The 18,996-nt window shown below is 32.0% G+C and overlaps 1 protein-coding gene across 5 annotated transcripts in view; it reads right to left on the reverse strand.

Moving 5' to 3' along the window:
- The window catches only part of IleRS (Isoleucyl-tRNA synthetase), a 105,597-nt gene that overhangs the window by 34,590 nt on the left and 52,011 nt on the right, over nt 1–18,996 (reverse strand). For all 5 annotated transcript variants that reach the window (XM_085812737.1, XM_085812733.1, XM_085812735.1 and 2 more), the window contains 4 exons: nt 18,146–18,272; nt 10,275–10,348; nt 7,170–7,364; nt 6,472–6,558 (listed from right to left, as the gene is read on the reverse strand). In XM_085812737.1, the coding sequence (XP_085668863.1) occupies nt 6,472–6,558; nt 7,170–7,364; nt 10,275–10,348; nt 18,146–18,272 (483 nt within the window). The remainder of the gene's footprint in view (nt 1–6,471; nt 6,559–7,169; nt 7,365–10,274; nt 10,349–18,145; nt 18,273–18,996) is intronic.

Below are 18,996 nucleotides of genomic sequence, written 5' to 3' on the forward strand. Positions count from 1 at the left end.
ATCTGTAACTAAATTTAGGTTGTAGAAATAATTACTTCCAGTAATGATTATCCATTTTTTATTCTTCATGTATACCATTTATATAATACAATAGGAAATAATATAATGATATGATACGAAATAACATATTAATATGCTAGGAACTAAATGAGTATATAACCTGCATACCACTTGTAAAAATAAATAATGTTTCAAGTTAACAGAACCTAACCTATCTAAGCTTGTCACTAGGGAATTACAAATATTGGTTATAGCTTCCCTCAATCCCAAGACATGGTAAACTAACAACCATTAACAAAAAAACAATATATGCCACTTATTTATGTTAAAGGCACTGCTAATTCTGGTAAGATCCTCTATGAAAACCATGACACCAATGCAGAAAAAATTATCGGTCAAGTCATGGGAGGCAGACTAAAAATCTTTCCTCCTGATGCTACAATGCACCATTTAATATAGAAACTCATAACAGAAATTAACATTCAAGCTCAGACCATTCAACACCCTGATGATAAGCTTCTAAAAATTGTCCCTAGATGCCTTCCAAGTAATAAAGTTAACAGCGAAATTATTGAGGAATTGAATGAACTTGGTTTCTATCCTAAACATATGATACAATTAATGACAAGACATAAAAGAAAAATCACTGCCTCTCTTCTTATTTTATCTTCTGAAAATGGAGGAAAATAAACAAATCTTCAATTTGGCCACCCTAGGATACTTCAGCATCAAAGTGGAATCCCTTCTGAGATGACCTGGTCACGCACAATGCTACAGAAGACTCAAATTTCATCACAGTTCTCTCTACTGCAACAGCACCAAAATGCATTCACCACAGAAAAAGAACACTTAACTAAGAATTGTGAATTGCCTCACACAGACCACCTAAATATGCCCTTGTTCCAGCCCACACCCAGCTAGTTTTTCAAGTTGTCCACAGAATCTTAGGAATTGTTCAGCTTTTGAATCTTTCGTTCCTGCCTAAATTGAATCCATGGACTTGCACCTCCTAACTTGGGACAGCTAAAATTGAAAAAGTATACTATAATGGCAGAAATTCTTGAAGATCTTAGCAGGTATTTTCCACCTTCATCAAAGGAACTCTACAAAAAATCCAATAAATCCTGTTCTGGAATGCAAACAGCCTGTTAGGCAAGAAGAACGAGCTGATCAACTGTGTTGAGGATCTTGAATCTGATATCATTATAATATAAGAAACGCATATGAAAATATCTTCAAGTATACTTCCTGTCTAATTAACAAGCTTACCAAATGAATAGCCAGATTGGACAAGGAGATGGCAACCTTATGTACACGAAAAAACAAATATTTCATTACATGCACAATATACAAACTATCTTGTTCAACACCCAAAGCTAGTTTATTCAAGACTGTAAATGAATTTGGTCAAATATGTCTAAGTTTAAACAACTATTTAACTATTTTCAGACATGTATGTATATTAGAAATTGTGAAAACTAAGATGAACATTTTGATAATTATTACTGGATTGATTTGTTAGAATATTGAAGTTAATGAAGCTATGGAAACAAATTCAAAGTACCTCTTATACTGATGCTTCAATTGTTTTATTTTAGATCAAGAATAAGGATCACTGGAGAACATTGAAGGAAATAAGAAGTTTAATGTCAAAGAAGCAACGGGAAGCAAATTCTTGAAAGCAACAATCTGGCTGACTACCATTCTAGAGGTGCTTCCACTGATGTTTTCCTCAGATCTAGATGGTGGAAAAGTCGACTATGGCTTAAGCAGTCTCAAGAAAATTGTTTACTCTACTTATGTGAATTGCTCACTTTATTTCATTACTTGGGTGGACTGCCTGTCTTTTTTTAGGTAGGTTGTCTGCTTTATTTGTGGCTTGCCTGCTGCCCGTTTCGTTTAATTACTGTATTTGATGGCATGTAAGATGCACTTTTTTTCCCTAAATTTGGTCTCAAAAAAGTTACCTGCATCTTATACGTGAAGGTAATTGCATTCAATAATTGTTTACTTGGCTTTTACGAAATGTAAGAACTAAAAGAAACCACGTTATTTAAACTTTTTTTCCTTGTGTGCGGCCATCTAAATAAGGGTGCGTCTTATATGCCAGTGCGTGCTGTCTAATATGGTACTTATATTGGATTGGCCATTTGGTTTAGGTTACTCAAATGTTTTAGAGTCAAGATAATTGTGTTAAATTTGCAAACGTTAAAACAGCTACAAAAAAAAAAAAAAAAAAATTATATTGATGCTAGTAAAGGCATTAACTTTAAGGTTTCTGAAACAGCTACAAAAAAAAATTCATATTGATGCTAGTGAAGGCATTAACTTTAAGGTTTCTGATAAGAGAGTTAAAATTAAATGCGGTGAGACAGCTGTAAAACATTCCCATTATGAGCAGTATTTTTTGCATAATTGTACTAAATATATCTTTGCTTAGTCTTTTTGTTAAGTATACTGTATTTTAACTTATGTTCCACCCACCATAAAGCAAAAGGTGGGAAGAGATGTCACAAGCAATTAAACAGTAGTGTAAATGTAATTTTCCTTTAAGTTATTTTTCATAGGTTGGCAATACAGTGATTTTTAGTTTATGTTTAGAATATTAAAAAAGAAAAGCAGAAATGCACCACATTTTCACACTGAGGTGCATCGCCTGCATTTATTTGATTATTTATTCCTTATTTTACTTCCCTCCCCCACAACACATAGCACTACCTATCAGCTTCTGAGGATTATTGATACAATAACAGAAACACATGAATATTAGATCTTCACCGGTGCGGTCTTTCTCGACTAGTTTTCAACTAGGTGTGGGACCACCTAGTTGAAAAGGACCAGGGACGTATGTTTAAACTCATTCAGCTAAACCTTTTAGATTTTATCATCCATGTCACTGCTTCCTTCATTAGCAATATATGTTATACGCAGCTAACTATGGAGAGTACATTCTCAACTATTTGCTGTATCCACGCTGTAATTCCTTTAGGAAGTGTACTAAGCCCTCATCCTCTTCAACATCTATTCCTATAACATCCCTTCCAACCCCAGAATCCAGCTCACACTGTTTGCAGAAGACGTGGTCATACTGACCCAAACAGTGAATTTCAAATACATCTGGAACCTCCTTCAAAACTGTCTTGTCACTCTTGAAAATCGGTACACGAAATGACACATTGCTATCAACACACAAAAATCTGCTACCATCATCTTCTATAATAAGAATCCAAAAAGATTCTTGGTAATCTCCTACACTTTGATCAACCTATAGGCTAGAACAACACTATCATTTACTTTAATATTAATCTTGACAGCAAATTAATTTTCAAAAGTCACTTAAAAAAGTTCTGAGAAATACAATTACACTAAATGCAACATGTTGCCGCTTCTTGGGCGACACAGCAAACTCTCCTTGAAAGACAAAAGCAAACTCTCTTTGAAAAACGAAGTCATTTCCTACACATCTATTCTCCAGCCTACTCTTCTATATGCATTCTCAATCTGGGATCATATGACAAAAAACAACTTCACCAGCTGTAAATATTACAAAACAAAACTCTTCACATGATCATAAATGCTCCATGATATACACTCCTCAAAAGTGAAATTGCAACGCCAAGAAAGAATGCGCATAGGGTTATGAAATTGCAGGAGTGAGAGTTGTGAGGTGGATATGCTAATGATAAAAAAAGTTGTACATGCATTGGATCATGTGGTACGCATATGCGGGCTATAAAGGTCAGTCACTTTCCCTTCTCATAAACAGCACCTGAGGGTTATGGAAAATTGAAGACTTTAGAAGAAACATAAAAAATGCCTCTGAGACATCGGCGAGCTCGATTGGCTTAATACCATCAGTTAAGGACCGGGGAATGTGACGGTATTTTCGAACTCCGTGAACTTGGTTTGTCGCTGCGCACAATAGCCACTTGTGTTGTGCACAAGGTGAATACCATGTAAAGTTGCATCACACGGTGGATTCCAGGAAGAAGTATTGCTCACAAAGAGGAAGTGTTGTTCATATGTGCACATCAGAGCGCACAGATCGACATATTCGGCGGTCAACTATTGGAGACCCTTTCTCCACGTCACGTGACATCCTGAGCCGGTTGGATCAAGGAGCAGGTGGATCTGTGTCCACCCAAAATATGCACAATAGACTGCATGAAGTAGACTTACGTTCAAGGGTACCAGCCATAGGGGTACCATCGACTGCTGAACAAATGACTAAACGTTTGGTGTGGTGTCAGCGTCATAGAGTGTGGACCATCGAATGGCACCAGGCTTTGTTCACGGATGAATCTCGTTTCTGTCTGTGGAAGAATGACGCCGACCTGGAGAATGCTACGAAACAAGCCCATTTCGCAGAGCATCACACCAGTCTCGCATCGCGCATTATGGCTTGGGGTGGTATAATGTTTGATCACAAGAGGCTTCTGGTACACATTAACGGCAGTTTGATAGTGGACCGCTATGTCACGCAAGTTGTTCAGCCCTAGTTGCAAGGCGCATCCAATACGGTATTCCAGCAAGAGAATGCCAAGTCGCATGTCTCTTAACAGCCTGACCAGACTTGACATCCTACCCTGCATGGCAGCCTCTCCAGATCTGAATTCCATCAAACACCTGTGGATTGGACGTGACATTAACCTAGGACCACAGCCGCAAATCCTGGATGATCTGCGTGCATCAGTGGATGTGGCTTATCAAAAGCTGCCTCAAGATAATATCAATGAACTCATTGACAGCATGCTTCACTGGATTGCAGCCTGTATTGCTGCCCGAGGTGGGCACATTAGATACTGAATAAATTGGTTTATAATAATTTTATGTGTATGTTTTTTAATCATTTGCATATCTATCTCACAACTCTCGATCCTGCAATCTGCATGAGGCTACGAATATTCTTTCTTGGTGTTGCAATTTCACTTTTGAGGAGTGTATTAGAAACTCCATGATTAACCTCAAAATCCAATACATCGATGATTATATTGGAAATAATGACATTAAGTTCCCTTGTCTACAAAATATTATAAAATCCTATAATTTCCATTCAAAAGCACAGTCTCTTCCCTTTGGAAAAACATTTTACCCAGCTGATGTCTTAATTATTTAAACCTTCAAACTTTTCATCTTAATTTTTATTTTTTTCACTTTGACACTGCCTTTGCCAGATTATCATATACTTCAAAATAAATCTCATCTTGGGCCTTGTACAACCAACTCAACAGTTTGAACTGAGGTGCATTTCTACTCATCACCCCCTAAAATATACTTTATCATACAGAACACAAGAAGTTTATCATTTATTAGTCTATTTATTAAATGGTTCAAGTAGTCCAGTGAAACTGTTGTGAGAACAAATATCTAAACGTACTGCTTGAGAAAGTGAGATAATTTTTTTTCACCCCAGCTCAAAACTAATATACAGTTCTTTGTAATGAATATTTCTTAAACTATTGTTAAAATACATATAAATCAAAACACTAGTTTACTGGTTAATGGACATCAATGTACTTCAAATGTGATTGGATCTTGAATCAATTTTCACATTCTCAAAAATTACCTAGTAGGAGAATTATCTATTACCCTCTAACTGGCCTGTGATTTGGCTTCAAAATCCAAAATCTATCAAAACTGCCATAAGAAAAAGACACTTTCTTAATTATGCCCCAAAATGCTTCTGGTACTTTATACTTGAATTTATTCACTTTTAAATACATTGCCTTAATTTCTTGGGCATATTCCAAGATGCGTGCATGTATACTCACTAAAAGGCTTTATAAAAAATATTTTAGGATATATATACATACAGCCTGGTCCACTGGATAGTAAAATAACTTTGTTACTACAGTAGTTTTTTAGTTTACACAGCAAAACCCTAAATGAAATGCTGTGAAAGTACAAAAAATGCCAAGAATTCTATGCTGAGAAACACTGACATACTGTACAGTTAAGTGCCTAGTTTAAAAAATAGTTGATCCTAGTCATTAAAACACTTTAATTCTTTCTCTTAATTTACATTATATGCCTGATTATAGTCTAAACATAATAAAAAATGTTTTATAGTTATAATGCATTCAAAATAATAGTATTGCTACAAATAATAATAATTACAATTGTATTAAAAATAATACAATAAAATATTCAATAATAAATATTAAAAAGTAAAAGGTTTTCAGAAACTCATCTGCAGTTTTTAAAAAAAAAAGTAAAAAATTAAAAAGTTTCATATAATAAAGGTCAAGCTGGCAGATTTAAGAAGCCAGAAAATATGTTCAAAATGTGACATAATTGCATTTATAAGAAAGCACAAACCTTTTGTCCAACTAAAATTACCAGAAAATGGCTTACCAATAGACAATTTCGATAAAAAAAAAAAAAAAAAAAAAAAAACTGAATTTGGATATCTACTATGCTTAGCATAAAATACAAAGTAGATTTCAAAGTATTAAAGAAAAGATGACTTACCTGGCTAATACTAATCCATTTACAATTAAGTTTTTAAAAGGAGCTTTACCATATAATGCTGTTGAAATGACTAACAAAGTGTAAAACCTTTAAGAACAGAATACGGCTATAAATAACATATAATTGCATTGATATTATTCTACAAAATATATATATAAATAAGAGAAAAACAAAATTCCAAGTAAATTATTAAAATAATGAAGAAAATTTTAAAATGCAAGATAATTAACAACATTTAAAAAAGAGATGTTTATAAATGAAGCATACAATGAAGATTTTTATCTTTATCACTGAAAGGAATTTTCAATTATATCAAATTAAAATTACTGAGAATTAAAGCTAACTGCTGAATATTTTTAACAGACCACAAAATACACAAGATAGAAATAATAACCCACAAAAAACACAAGATAACAATTTGCCATAAAGAAAAACAGAGAGAATTTGTAAGAGGAATTAAAAAAAAAAAAAAAAAATGATACTAAAGTTTCTAATTCAGCAACATTCAAAAGTCTACTTTGCTATTCTTCATCACTTAGTATTTGCTTAAACAAATTAAAAATTGGAATAGCATAAAACTTAAACATTGAATTCTATTTAGTCATAAATTATAGTTGGAGAATTAAAGATAGCATTTTAGCATATGCTCTCTTGAACAAAATTAGTTTTAAACATTAAAATTTGTATAAAATACTTACCATCCACGTGTTTGGTCTACCCCTTCAGCAATGAAATCTGCAGGAAATGACTCATCAAATTCTTTAGCATTTTCAAATGGATAATGAGCCTGGGCATATGGCATGCTTCCACTTTCAAACCAACAATCAAAAACTTCCGAGACTCTCCTTAATACACCTTTTCCCTTCTGAGATGGAATTGTTAATTTGTCGACACTTCAGTAGAGAAATAATACTTATATACTACTTTGAAATACTCTATTCACAATATAAAAAGTACTAAAACAATAATACAAATTCACATAACTTTAGAAGGAAATGGTATTATTTATCAACATCAGCAACTTTAAACATTAAAATATTAAAAAATTACAAAACAGGGAGATCATAAATTTGGACTATATTATATACAGTTATAAATTAAAACTATACAAATGAAGAATTGCAGTGAAAATGACACTATAAACATATAATCATCGAAAATTTTAAGAAACTTATACATCAATCTAAAGCAGTGGTCTCAACCTTTTTTTGCCCCATGCACCCCTTTCACCATTGCTAGATCAGAATCCCCCTTCTTTTCCAACATTTGAAAAATATATGTATATGTTTATTTAGATTATTTTAAAATCTTGGTATATGCCAAAACTTAAATAAAAGTAGTTTTTTTATATTCGTAAACTTACTTAATTACTTAACAGCTAAATAAAAGGCAGATTACATTTCCCCTTAAAACTAAGAAATTCCCCCTCCCTTGTTGAGAACTGATTTAAAATGAGTAAGGTAGGGGGGAAATGTAGTATTAAACAGCATAATAAAAATAAAGAAATAATGACAAAACAAAATCACAAAATAGCATAATCATAAATTATAATAACTACATATATGTTAATTACATAATCCATACACAGTTTGTAATAAGTATTAAAAAAACTGACATCTCAAAAATAGGCATGAGTTTTTCCTACATATGCTGTAAGATCTATCTGATATATTTATGTATAACTAATTATTTAGTTCTAAATAATCATTTCTTAACTAAGTAAAAGGCACTGTTCTGTTATCAGGACCAGATTCAGAAATGTATCTATGTATGCAGATGTATGTGTACATATATATATATATATATATATATATATATATATATGCATGCAATACATATGCATGCAATTCTGAATCTAATACCAATAACAGAAGAGTACCAAGTAAATATATCTAAAAAAGATAATCATCCTGTAAGGCAATTACAATAAAATCTACTGCTTTTCATATTTCTATCATAATATATGATAAATTTTACTATATGTACACAAAAGTAAATATCAGTACATTAATATAGAATTTGAAATTTTATTACACTCATGTCCATAAATTAAGGATAATTCGGAGTCATGCGGAAATCGAACTCTAAAATAAATGTATCACCTGTAAAATCACTACACACATCTTCAAGAATCATATGCAAATTTCAGGAAGTAACCAGCTGACACCGATGGTACATCACAATGACGAGAGTGTAAGAGAGTGATATATAAGGAATACAGGCAAAGAAGTAAAATTGTTTGCAGGAGCTTAAAAGGCATTACAGTGTTATAACCGAATAGTTATGACACAAAGGTCGCATTTGGATGATTTTTTACATGGTAGAAATATCGGTCATCTGGAATGTGGACGTATCCAACTGGAAGTATCAGACAAACTTGGAATTGCCCAGAGTGTCATCTCCAGGCTTTGGCAATGATTCCAAGATGATGGTAATGTGAGTAGATGTTACAGCACAGGTCGCCCCAGAGTTACAATGCCGAATGAGGAACGGTATTTGGCAGTTACTGCCAAAAGAAACAGGCGAAGCACAGCCTCAGACCTGTCTCGTCAGCTCTCTTCAGCCACTGGTACAACAATTTCAAGGCAGACCGTGTACAGACGCTTAGGGCAGATTGGTCTATATGCTCGTAGACCTGTTAGATGCGTTCCACTTACTGCAACTCACTGTAGCCTTCGGTTACCCTGGAATAGAGAGCATGCATTGTGGACACCGCAACAGTGGGCTTGTGTGATGTTTTCCGACGAGTCCAGGTTTAGCTTGCAGTCTGATTCTCGCCGGTCTTTCATGTGGAGAGCTCCAGGTACCCGTTACCACCAAGAAAACATCATTGAATGACACCATTACGGTGGTGCAGGAGTGCTCGTTTAGGGTGGAATTATTCTGGGTTCCAGAACTGACCTGGATGTTCAAATCGGAACCATGACAAGCCAAACCTATTGGGACGTCATTCTGGAACAACATGTATGTTTGTTTCGGGGCGCCATGAGCGCACAATTTGTGTTTATGGATGACAATGCCCGTCCTCACCGTGCAAACATCGTAGCGAATGCCTTCAATCGGAGGATATCACCCGTAAGGATTGGCCAGCATTCTCACCGGACTTGAATCCAGTAGAGCACATGTGGGACATACTTGGCCGACGAGTTGCAGCCTGTCAACCTCCTCCTACATATCTACCGGAACTTCTGAGAGCACTGCTTTTTGAGTGGTGTAATATCCCCTCCAAGATCAGATCGATAATTTGATACTCAGCATGCCTAGTCGTTGTACGGACTGTATTGCACCATCTGGGAGACATACAATGTATTAACAATCATACCAACCATGTAATATTGGTTTTTTGTAAATAGGTTTTTTTGTAATTTGCTCCAGGGAGGAAAAAAAATCGCTAAATTTTTAATAATATCAAACATATAGCATCTTTTTTGGCTCTTTACCTTTTGTTTAATAAATTAGCTTTACAAATGAGTCAAATTTGTTTTGCTTCTAACTCTTCCTTTGCCTGATTTTGCATTATCCTTAATTTATGGACATGAATGTAGATAAAATTTGACATATATAAACCTGATTTTAATGCAGTATTCACATAAAACATTTTTTTAAAAAAGGCCAAAATGTCTAAATATTTACAAAATAACCAAAGGATTTTCTTATTGAAAAATCACTGTATCAGACAATTACTATAAAATTTTTAATAAAAAAAAACACAAAAACAAAGTTTAATTTAAAGAAAATAATTATAAATTCTTTTGCATCTCATAAGTTAAATTCTTTTTAAATTTAAAAAAAAAAAATCTTACTGTTCACGGTGAAGATCTGTTACTTTTGTATTAGTTAGTTTTTCAAGCTCTGCAATGGATCCAACACAAACTACCTAGAAGTAAATATATATTTTATTAAAAAAAAGGTAAAGCATCTATGCACAAAGATGCAAAAATCAGTAATGGTAATCAAATGTGAAGCACTTTTGCACATCAATAATCTATACATTATTATAAGTATAGATTATTGATTTCATCTAAACAAAAAAGTCATTTTTCCCCCCTAAGATGCAGTATAACAACATATGTTGCACAACTTTATATCCATAGTTCTCAAATTTTGTATGTCCCAAAGCCCTCTCTCAAATTATATATGCATTTTACAAACACTTAAATATTAACTTCATACTTCTGCTTCTTTAAAAAAAAAAAAAAAAAAAAAAAAAAAAAAAAAAAAAAAACATATTTTCATGTACAAGCTAACTATATTTTATGATACAAATTATTAGTGTCTTATAAATTTGTTTATAAACACTGGAAAAAATAGAATTTAAAAATTTCACAAATGTTATACACTTAAAAGGCATTTTTTATAAAAAGTAAAATATATTTATTGCTTTTGCTTGTGGAAGATACAGAGTATGAAATACATGTACATAAATCTCGTTCAACATCTAGCTGACTGTGATATTTAAATTTTAAGCACACAAGGCTAAAAATATTTCTTGCACAAATATGATAAAAGGAGTGACAAATAATATTTTTTACCAATTCTGTGTATGTTCACAGAACACATTATAGTGGATATATGTCACATGGAACCATAACAATATAATTCTGCAAGAATATTTTGTTCCAAAGAGTCAAACTTTCAGTTTCTTCAATTTCATACCAATGAAAGGTTTACAAAGAAATAAAATGAACAGATTTCAAAGAAAAATTTATAGGGAAATAAAACAAAAAATAAAGTAATAATACGACAGCAAAAATCTATAGCTAGCTAGCGCATGTGTGTTCATATACAAACACACACACACACACAAAAATTGTTCTTGACTTTCCCCATATGATTGTGATTATCTGAAGTACATTTCAAAATTGGTTATTTAACACTAGGACTGCGGGAAAATTTTACCTACTGGAACGGCGGTAAGGGGTCATTTTGACCCTTCGATGAAAGTACTAAAATAACAACGGTAAAACAATTTTAAATGCCATACATTGGCACAAACTTTATATGTATTTCATAATTTATATTTAATATCACATGATAATTTATAGACTTTTTAAAATACTGTAAATGTATTGCGCACATGGTGATCAATTGGATCATACTTACAATTACTCAAATAACTCATTAATTTGATATAAGAATTGATTTCAAATAAAAGATTTCACAAATTAAAACTAATGTTAACTAAAATAAAACACAATTTATAAAATAATATTTTTTTATGTACTTACTCGGAGGATGATTCACTCTCTAAATCCAAAAATGAGAAGTGTTCTCTGATGTTTCAGTTATATCATTATGAACTCGTATATGTGTAGCTCAATGGAATATGTTAAACATTTCATTTCAATTCTATTTAATGTCTAAAATTTTAGAGATTACATATACGAATTAAGAATTAATGCAGTTGATACAAAAATAATTTTTAATAATTTTTCCAGTGCATTTTCCACAAACTACTTTGGAACAACATGCAGAACATTCTTGATGTTTGTTTCCATTGCATACTTGACACTTTTTTCTTTTTATATCCATTTTCTTTTCATGCTTGCTTTTTTTTCTTTTTTTTTTTTTTTTTCTGAAGATTGAGGAAGGATCTTTGGAACTTTTGAAGTGTACTCTTAGCTTCTCTTCTAATTTCAGTAGAAAATCTCTCCTGTTAATGGCCTTTCCTGTTACACTTTTATAAATTATCCAGCCGTTCGAAGCTGCGTAATACAAAATATTGAAAAAGATATATACAGGCCATTATCTAGAAGCCGATTTAACTGAATATTTTCGGCACATCTGGTCACGAATATACACACCATATTTTGTTGCATTCTAAAATGCTATTGAATCAGGCAACTTCTTGAGACTGTGTTTAGTTTTTACAGTAGAATGTAATGAGCTCAGTAGAAAAGCGCTTTTGTTTCTTTTTGCCTTGATAGAGGGTAAGTGTGATATCATCATGTTCCATTATTGTCAATGAATAATGATTACATCTATTGTCGATGAAACGCATATTTTCCAGAGATATCAGAATTTCTCTTCTGTTCTTTTTCATTGGGCTGAACATAGTTGTATTTTTTGATTTTAGCATTTCTGCTAATTTATAGTTACTAGTAAAATAGTTATCTGTGGTAATATTCCTCCCTTTGTTTAGATGTGGCTCCGTTAATTTTATGACAACATTTTCAGACAAACGTAACTGAGGATTTGCTGTTTCATCTTTTTCTAGATAAGGAAATCCATTCAAGAGGTATTTAGTATCAACTTTAACAGATAAACAAAATTTTATTCCAAATTTTTCAGGTTTATTAGACATATATTGTGTAAATCTACACCTAGCTTTAGATGGGAATAATTGCTCATCAATTGTAATATTTTGTCCTGGCCGGTAGCACGTTTTGCAGTTTTTGATAAATTTGTTCCATACGTCTCATGCAAAAGCAAATTTATTAATCTGGTAATTGAGTAGATCTTGTTGTCTTTTTATCAAATGTAAAAAATCGTTTTATTTTTTTGAATCTATCTCTTGATATAGATTCTTAGCAAAATGGTATTTCCCATGCTTCGGACCACAAGGAATAACAATCTAAGCCCTTTGCTCATGTTACTCCTCTAACATACAATACAGCGACAAAAGCATCTAACTCAGCCACAGATAACTTCCAGTCTTTATTTCCAAGTTGCCGATGAGCTTCGGATTCTGTACATTTCTTTATATGCAGGAAGATAGCATCATCAATAAAAAGCTTGAAAGCACTAGACACTTTGTCCTCAGAAACAGGACTCTTTGCAAAAGATGTTGGTCCTGCTGTTTCTTTTAGAACATTATAAGCAGGAACACGGCCGCAGACTGAATTTTTGGAATTTATTTCATTCTATACAGTGTTATCAAGAGCTATAAAAATAGTTTTGCAAATACCCTGATCCGTTTTTTGCTCGTTTACTTCTGCTGAGTTCTTCATTTACTTTGCTGTCCTCGGATTCATTAATAGGTTGTGTCTGGAATTCATCTTCAGTTTCTTCAGAAAAATTATCTACTTCACCTCCGTCAGACTCATTTTCATATAGCTCCTGCAACAATATTTTAATTTCTTTTTCCGTAAGATTTTCCACTTATTAGACATATTTTGTAAAAGTTGAAAAAAAGTAGAAAAATATCAGACTATCAGGAAACGATAGGGAATATATTTTATCATATGAATCTCACAGCGTAAAGAAAGGTGATAATGAACTGCAGTAAGTAAGCTGAACTAACAAACGGGAAAATACATCTGTAAAAATAAAGTATTTCTGAAAAGAAATGTAAGTATGAAAAATCCTGCTTCTACCTTCCTTGCAGTATTTTCTTCAACCGAATAGATAATTGCAAACAAAGGAACAACAACTTATCTAGACATTGCAAAAGAGCGATACCACCCAGGTTTTTATCCCTCTGGGAGATAGTATGATTGCAATCTAAAAATCCTTATCAGTGAATGTATTTCATGGATTATTTGACAATGCCTCGAGCAGAAAGAGGGATAAAAGTAAAGGGATCAAAATGACTCTTGTCCACCGTTCTAGGAATACATGCCAATATTTCAAAAACTAACAAACCTAGAATGCTGAACTTTTTTTTTACAAATAGTTGTTATCTATTTAGAAAAAGTCAAAAAATTCCAAACGATTTCTTCCAATAAAACAAAAGTATACAACAGTCAAAATACCCCTACCACCGTTCTAGTGTTAAGAACTATTAATTATTAATAACAAATGATGTAAATATGAGATAGCATGAAAGCGAAATGCAACAAGGCAACTAATAAATTATTAAAACATATTACTGAAAACCCAACTGATGTGGAAACTGGAAATTTCCTGCCTCTTAGAAATGTAGTACAATTCATGAATTAATTCATTTTAAATAAAAAAAAAAATTTTTTTTTTTTTTTTTTTTTTTTTTTTTTTTTTTTTTTTTTGATTCTGAGTCTAATGAATGATTATTCAATTGAATATATGATCCTACCATGCAAACTAAATTAAATCTATGATCTCAACAAGTTTCGACTCCGTTAAAGAACTGGTCTTCCATGCAAGATTTAATTCATGGAAAAAAGTACCGAATCATTTTTTAAGAGCACATTTAAGCCCTGACTATTAACCCCAATAAAATCCAAGTGGTTTTTAAGCTAGCCCTTGGTTTTAAAAAAACTTAAAAAAGCATCCTATAGTTCCCACAAAATTCTGCTTTTACAAATAAGGAATATAATAAAATGGTACATTTCTAGTTCCAGACTATTTTAATCAGAAATGTTTTAAGTCATTTTAAGATTTCTGTTCTTGTAAAAAATGGTTAGTTAAAAATTTAAGAAAGTGCGACCAAAACTAAATATGAAAGTGCTACCAAATGATATAATAAACGAATTTTTGCAAAATGTTGTGGAAGTCTCTAAAAGAGTCCCAAGTTTTGCAACAATCAGTTTCAGTGCCACTGATCTATAGTAATTACATGAACAATAAAACTGATAAAGACATTATAGATGTGAAGAAAGCTACTATGCATCTTTAAACTTCCTAACATAAAGTCATTTTCAAGTTTCATTCAGAAGTATTTCTTGCACTTTTATTCAAGTTTTCAATACGAATGTAAATTTAGCATAGAGTAAACAAGCATTTCAACTCACTTTTGTGCTCACATGAATGAAATGTATAAAGCAGATCCTTATTAGTATATACAGTAGGTGCCTACAATCCAAATGTATCAAACTAATAGAAACATATCTCAGTTGGTAACATACTACTTGGACTTAAATAAGTCCTATTAATTGTTTGAGTCCGGCGAAGCGCTTTCGCGCTTCACTTGTCATATGCGAAAAATACGGCGCAGCGCGATAGTGCTTCTCTTGTTTCGTATCGAGAATGCGAAGACGCTGCTGTTGGTTAGTATACTTGAAAAAAAAATTATTGAAATATTCAACAGGTTTCGCATCAGGAGGAGGGGTATGCTTTGGTCCAGGTACTTCAGAAAAAGTATTCGATTCGTTCGAAAAAATTTTATCCACAGGTAAAAACTCATCAATAATATCGTCATCAGAGGTACATGCATTTACTTCATCATCATCACTGCTATCACTAATAACTCGTAATCTCTTAGAATGAATGATGATGTCACTTCCACTATCACTTTCAAGGTCATTACTATACTCTTCATTATCACTTCTCATAACATAGTCACTTTCAAATGAATCAGAACTTGACATGGGTTATTTCGTAATTATCAGTATAACACTCAGTAAAAAAAATTAAAATTTCCAATTCCTATAAAACAACTGCTACTGATATCACTAAAACTGCTCTCAATAATTGCGTAAAGTATATTAACCAACAGCAGCGTCTTCGCATTCTCGATACAAAACAAGACAAGCGCTATCGCACTGCGCTGTATCTTTGGCATACGACAACTGAAGCGCAATAGTGCTTTGCCGGACTCAAACGGTTAATGCTGGTACAGAATGTGCATTCAGCAGCACAAATATACTGATGCTTATTAAGTAATAATAATACTTAACTATTAAGAGATGAAATTTTACTGGCCCTTCAACAAACTCAAATCTACCAGTTCTACTCAAATCTACCAAGGTGAGAGCAAACACCTCGGCAATGTGCTGATAGCTGCAGTCTTACAACCACCCCTCTCATTCATTTCCCATGCATACAATCTTAGTTTGCGATTCTGGTAATGGTTCATAACTTGCAACATCCTCCATGGCATCAGCACCGATAGATGAGCCTTAGTAGGCATCAAAAGGCTTTACTGTGTGGAACACAGATGCAAAAAACTCGTACTTCAATATTTACTACATGAGCCATTGCTGTGATATGAAGTCTTCAATTCAGGAAACAAGCAAACTAAAGTGCACAGTCCACAGTTATATAACACACTTCACTACCATGAAAGAACTTCATGACAGAGTGTGCATGAAACCAATCAAATATGCATCCTAGCCAGCAGTGCTAGCCATATCTCAACCACTGGCTCGGAACACTGCTGCTGATTTCAGACATACAGATTGTAATTACACGTATGTTACACACATCATACATATGTTTTTACGAAGTATATGTAATTTTCAGACAAACACATAATTTGCAAATAATGGCCAGATGAAAAGGAAGTATAATTTTTTTTTTTTTTTTTTTTTTTTTCCTCCTTTATTAGCGTGAAGATCAAATATTCAAAATTTCCTCCACTGAAGAATATTGTGTGCTATAACCATAGCATCATAACATAATGATCTCATTCAATTGTTCTATATACAGGAACTACTCTTTATTGCATACAATATATTTTCTATTTTCCATCCTACCACCACAAATAATAGTAATAAAGCTAAAAAATATATTTTCTACGCATCAGAAAAGTTATGTAAAATTTTTTAACAAGCAATTATGTTTAAGCTTCTCACTCATTTTTAACATTAAATCCAGAACTATACAATATTTTAGCAATAATTCTTATCTTCTATTTTTTATACATAAAAGTGATGCAACGTTTAATTTCATAATAATTTTTAAAAATGAATAAATGTTGAATTTTGTGTCACTACACCTTAACCACTATCACTCAAGATTTACAAAATTGCATGGGTTCAAGGAGACAGATTTTATAACATGTATTAATTTAATCTTAAACATCTGTAGTGATTATTGTATAATACACATAGACATAATACTGATATAAAGTGATTTAACAGATTTTGCATATTAACTTAAAACTATTATTACACTATAAAACATCAATGCATTTTCTGTCTATCAAAAACAATTTTATTTTTTAATAATAGTACGAATAGTTTTGAGTTTTGTCTATTCAAAAATTAATTTATAAACTATAGTCTGCACGAAACTCATGTTACTGAAAACAATAAAACAGCAGATTAAAAAAGATAAAGACATTAGAATGACATATAAGCATCAAATGTATCTCTTGTTACAACTGTTAAGTTTTAAAAATTCATTTTACATACTTTTTCTAAACTATCTATTAGGGAATACTATTACTAATTTATTAAAATTCCTCTTAATCTACAACAAAACAGATGGAAAAGAATAAAAATTTCATATTTTTAAATTCTTTCAGGGAAAGAAGGAAAAAAATATTTTTGAAAAATAACTACAATTACAGCTAATACCTTAATCTTCTTACAGTAACACTTTTCACAAAAATCTGCATTTTAACTCTTTTTCATTTAAAACCTAAATGCGTACAACAGACATGCAGTCCATTCTTTGACATTACATTATGTTTTATTTTTTAAAGGCTTTTATTAATTCATTTTTAGTTACATATGGAATCCATTTATTAATTTTTGCAATTGTTATGGTGTACATTCTCCACTCTTCTGCTAGGAAAACAAAACGGCAGAATTAAAAAAAAAAAAAAGTTCTAGAATGTTTTTGCTGCTGCAAGACACTATTGAGAAGCATAAAATTTTTAAGCCCGGGATATGCTCAAAAAATAAATTATATATTCTGAAAAATGACATTTTAACCTGCCAAACTACCAAATGATGCAAAATTCATTTGGAGAATACCAAATTTTCTTCATGAAATATCAAATTAAGCCCATAAAAATTTTCTTAATTAAATGGTCAGAAAAGCAAACCAAAAGTATATTTTTCTGAATTGAAAGAAATACATATTTTACCTCTTCTCCATCATCACTTATCCACAATGGAATGGGTGTGCCCCAGTACCTATTTCGAGAAATAGCCCAATCACGAGCATCTCGCAACCAATTTGCAAATCTCTTTTCTTTCACAAAATCAGGAACCCTAAATATATACATAAGAAATATTTTAAAATAAATAACAAGCAAAATCCCAAACAAGTACTTTATGCAAACAGAAAAGCTACAAACATATATGCAACTTATTACTACTGTAAATTCCAAAATAAGAGCCAAGAAAATTACTTTACAGATATACCAAAGACACAGTAATGCTATTTGATACCTGACATTTTTCTGTAAGATAATGCAAAGCAAAAAGGCAGCAGATCTCATTCATTAGCATGAGAATGTTGCATATTATAATAATATGAAATAGACCTGTTTCAAAAGAATTCACACTTATCATGTATCCATTTTCAGCAATTTTTATCCTCATCAGTTAGAAAATTAGCATACTACTATACTAATGCACAAAAAGCATGTATATCAGCTGAGATGATTATTAGCTGGATGAACAGCAAACTTGATGTAAAAAAGTTACAGCAGAATTAAAAAAAAAAAAAAAAAAAAAAAAAAAAAAAAAAAAGTAATTTACATTAAAAATATAACTAATTTTGGCAGCCTTAAACATCAGATTCAATACCTGGGGGGGGGGATTGACTGAACAGATAATGTTTAATTTACATGTATTTTTACTACTTTACAATTATAATGATTTTGTTAAATAAACAGAAAATGTAAGTAAAATTCTAGGAGGGTTTTTTTTTTTTTAAATGCAAAAAGATATTTTTCAAATTTATAAAACTCAAGCCCTGGTTTCAAAGATG

This window comes from Stegodyphus dumicola, chromosome 3 (genome assembly GCF_044657685.1).
Source record: "Stegodyphus dumicola isolate Sdum_Otavi_A_Nest chromosome 3, ASM4465768v1".
NCBI classification, from domain to species: Eukaryota; Metazoa; Arthropoda; class Arachnida; order Araneae; family Eresidae; genus Stegodyphus; species Stegodyphus dumicola.